Genomic DNA, 4,174 nt, shown 5'->3' on the forward strand with positions numbered 1-4,174 from the left:
GTGTGTCACTGCGCATGCGCGACTGTTGGCGTTCAATAACACCAGAACCATAAAATAATACAACAACAATAAGAATAATCAATATAATAATGTTATTTAACAATTATAAGAATATAATCATTACAAAAATTTAAATATTATAATATATTAATTATAGTAGTATTCAACGGCACTTAACACAGAATATTGTATAATAGTTGTGGCATAATATTTCCATGTGCTGTGAATATTGTTAGTTATGCTGATGCTTACTATTATTCTTACTATACTTACAATTATTGTTGATTTACTATAATTGTATTTGTGAAATTACAAAGCAAACGAAGACTACATTTCCCATGAGTATTACACAGGAACTGCGTCACTGTCGTTTTCATAAGGCATGCTGGGTACTTACCCTCTCTCTTTCCGGCTGGTACGCCATCATGTAAGCGAGTATTTCTATGCTTTTGTACAAAACGCAATCCATTAAAATCATTATGTATATACTTTCATCTGTCTGTTTGACTCAGGACACTGTTCGGTGACTAATTAACGATCTATACAACTTGATTATTTTTGAACTAATATTGTTAAGAACAGTGATTATAGCTCTGTTTCTGGTGAGAAGCTGTCGATCCGGTAGCCATTGAAACTGCTGGCTGTAGTCGCTAGCTAACGTGTCCCCATGCTGTCTTGTCATTTGTGTAAAATTGCCAACGTTATCGCGTCTTTATTTAGTTGAAATCGGCACATGCAGTTTATTTTAATCGTGGTAATGTTGGCAGCAATCAAGTGATGCGGAGAGTGATGAGCTACTCCGGCAATGCTAGCATGCTAGCTTTACTTGGAAATGCTAGTTAGGAAGCATGGACCGGAATACCGTCTGAGTTTTGTCACTTTATTCTTTTATACGTTAAGACACCTGGGTCGTCATACAATGCGTAACGCGACTATTAACGCTACCTTGGATAATCTGAGAAATTGAAATCGGGGCTTTCAACAAACGGTCTAACAGAGTGGCCTCATGACTCTGAATGTACGAGTCTCATCAGGAATCATAAGCTATAATAAAGCTACAGGCTTCAAATCGACTCTGAACTCAAAGGCAGCATATTCACTTTTTAACCTGAGCCTGACAGTAGCTAATCAGAAGTATTGGCTGTGTTGTGGTTGCAAAGTACTTGCAGGGTCTGGGATGGCATGTGACTTAAGAGCTCTCCTCTATCATCTCTAAATGTTGCTCAACAGTTTGTTTTTTGATTTGAATTGCAGATGCCGGCTGCAAATTGTCTTATAATGACCCTTTCTTGTGGATTTCTTAATTGCATCATGTTAAACAAAAACAAGCTCTGAATTGACATTATGGATGTTTCACTTACAAAGTTGGTGTTTTCCTTTCTTCAGATAAGTCAACATGGGAGCATATAGGTATATGCAGGAGTTATGGCGCAAGAAGCAATCCGATGTGATGCGCTTCCTGCTCCGTGTCCGTTGCTGGCAGTACCGTCAGCTGTCCAACCTGCACCGTGCTCCAAGACCCACCAGACCTGACAAGGCCCGTAGGCTGGGCTACAAGGCTAAGCAGGGTGAGTACTGAGCCCAGAGATACACCTGTACATGCGGGATCTGTCAGCTTCATCTTTGCTACCTTGCTAATCACGTCGTTTGACTCCCAACAGGTTACGTAATCTATCGTGTCCGTGTGCGCCGTGGAGGTCGTAAACGCCCTGTACCCAAGGGTGCCACCTATGGCAAGCCAGTGCACCATGGCGTCAACCAGATCAAGTTTGCCCGCAGTTTGCAGTCCACTGCTGAGGTATGTTCATGTATCCGCATTTAGACTGGTTTTAAAGCCTAAAGATGAGTTTGTTTGTGCTGCTTTGACGATGCTTCAGATGAACCACACACACATTGTACACTGTGCCCGAAATAATTTGTATATATCATCCCTTCTGATTCCAAATGTTAACACAATGAACAGGAAAATTGAAACAGGAAAAGTTTTCGGTTTCTATTAATGCTGATTGCAACTAATTCTATTGATGGCTGTTTCACAGTAGTTAAAGTGTTGAACTGTCTTTTTGGAAACTTTTATGCCACCCAAAAGCATAGCCCTCTTCTCCACTGCCCATCTGTGTACCAAGTCTGTTTTAGACAGTTTCACATTTGTCTAATTTTTCATACATTCTGTCAAACTCACAAACACTCTGGTGTACTCATCTTAGAGTATTGCTCGTTGGCAAGATGACCAAGCCTCATGTTTGATTTTATATGTAAGAACAACAATTTGGATTTGTAAGTAAATCGAGAAGTTCACTTTCTAATATTTATTAATGGGTTCCTGAGGCCAAAACCAACTTTGACTTCTATCTTATTATTGGTTTCTGACTAAACTTGCTCGTAACTTGGGTGTTGGTGTTGATCATGCAGGTTCACTGTCATGACTTACTAGAATATTTGAGTAGAACAGAGACGTCATTAACATCACAAGTAATAACTGTCTGAAAACATTATTTGGTTAATCAGTCGACTGATGGAAAATAACTATTTTGTTAGCAAGCCAATTAAGTCAATACAGAACTTTCTTATAGCAGTCACTTGACTTGCCAACACAGGTGTAGTTAATGATGGTTAATGGCTGAATTGCATTTAGTAGCACCAGCTCTGAGTGGTAATGTACATGCTGGCTAACAGAAATTACTGGGATGCTTCATTGGAAATGTAACATTGTTACATCATTTTCCTCCCACAACAAGTTGAAATGCGGACAAAGGAAAAGTTGTTACTCATATCCATATTGTTTATGAAAGCTCTGATTGGTTGACATCTCTTGAAGGATTTGTTATGCCTATGAACTGTGATAACTGCACCACAGTAGTCCACATGTTTTTAAAATTCTGTTGGAGGCATGAGAGACAAGAGACTTAGTGTCCTTAAATGGACTATTAGGTTGGTTGTACAGTTGTCCAGTGGTTTTGACGAGGTTTGAAGTCAATACTTGCAATTTCAGCTCCTCCATCTGTATTAGATGCTATCTGAAGATCTGCAACATTTGTTGTTGGTATACTGTCACTGAATATTGTATTCAATAGCAGATGAGCAGCTTGTATGAATACGCTGAATTCAGACAAAGGGAAAGTTAGGCTGCTAAATACGAGCATGTTGTGACCACCTGGTGCCACCTTTTCATAGGATTTATGGGTGTTTACCATCAGATTTCTGTAAAGTTGCCCTCTTAAATTTTGTGCTGATTTTCTTACTTAGTAATTACACAGGATTGCTTTTACTACTAATCTGGACAGTCAGAATCAGTCACTCACTATGTTTGTATTTTCTAGGAGCGTGCTGGGCGTCACTGCGGAGCCCTGAGAGTGCTGAATTCCTACTGGGTGGGTGAGGACTCCACCTACAAGTTCTTTGAGGTGATTCTGATCGACCCCTTCCACAAGGCCGTCAGACGCAACCCAGACACCCAATGGATCACAAAGGCTGTGCACAAGCACAGAGAGATGCGTGGCCTGACATCTGCAGGAAAGAAGAGCCGCGGCCTGGGCAAGGGCCACAAGTTCCATCTGACCATCGGAGGCTCCCGCCGTGCAGCCTGGAAGAGGCGCAACACCCTGCAGCTGCACCGCTATCGCTAGAGCACGTCACACGTCTGTACATTAAACAAATAAACAACCCTTTTTATGGTGACAGTCCTGTCTGGTTCATTTCGTGTCAGAATATTAGCATTTTAAACAGCAGCTCATTGACGGCTATCAATGTGAAACAGTTTAGTGAATAAATCTTTTATAGTCTTTGGTAATGGAATGTGTGTCACTGGATGATGTAGGTCACACTTGTACATACATGATTTCACTTGTAAATGATTAGAGCTCCTTGATTACACTCCCTCACTTTACTGTTGCAACCGCAAGGGCAGGACATATCATAGCTTTACCTTTTTATTACTAAGAAGACATAAATGACCCCACAACATCCCGAGCAAAGCTCCACCCAACTTCGACCTGAGAGCTGCGCAGAGCCCTCCAATAATTCCAATGAATGAAAACACTAACCCAGAAATTAGAATGAGGCAAACTGAAATACGAGATACTGCAGTTTCTGAAAATTATAGAAAATACATGTGGAAGCCTGCAGCAAACAAACATTTCTCTTATTTCTCCAATCATTTAAGACAAAATGTTGC

The 4,174-nt window shown here is 40.5% G+C and overlaps 1 protein-coding gene across 1 annotated transcript; it reads left to right on the forward strand.

The window, feature by feature from the left end:
• The first annotated feature begins 1,350 nt into the window (after positions 1-1,350).
• rpl15 (ribosomal protein L15) lies at positions 1,351-3,678 on the forward strand. The gene is made up of 3 exons (XM_041955442.1): positions 1,351-1,568; positions 1,662-1,798; positions 3,321-3,678. The coding sequence occupies exons 1-3, from the start codon at positions 1,397-1,399 to the stop codon at positions 3,624-3,626; spliced, it is 615 nt and encodes a 204-aa protein (XP_041811376.1). The 5' UTR covers positions 1,351-1,396; the 3' UTR covers positions 3,627-3,678.
• The last annotated feature ends 496 nt before the right edge of the window (positions 3,679-4,174 follow it).

This window comes from Chelmon rostratus, chromosome 16 (assembly GCF_017976325.1).
Source record: "Chelmon rostratus isolate fCheRos1 chromosome 16, fCheRos1.pri, whole genome shotgun sequence".
Taxonomy (NCBI): Eukaryota; Metazoa; Chordata; class Actinopteri; order Chaetodontiformes; family Chaetodontidae; genus Chelmon; species Chelmon rostratus.

Coding starts and splice junctions, on each gene's coding strand:
- rpl15 (XM_041955442.1), top strand. CDS start 1,397: ATGGGAGCATATAGGTATATGCAGGAGTTATGGCGCAAGAAGCAATCC. Junction 1,569..1,661: donor GGGCTACAAGGCTAAGCAGG/GTGAGTACTGAG, acceptor GACTCCCAACAG/GTTACGTAATCTATCGTGTC. Junction 1,799..3,320: donor GTTTGCAGTCCACTGCTGAG/GTATGTTCATGT, acceptor TGTATTTTCTAG/GAGCGTGCTGGGCGTCACTG.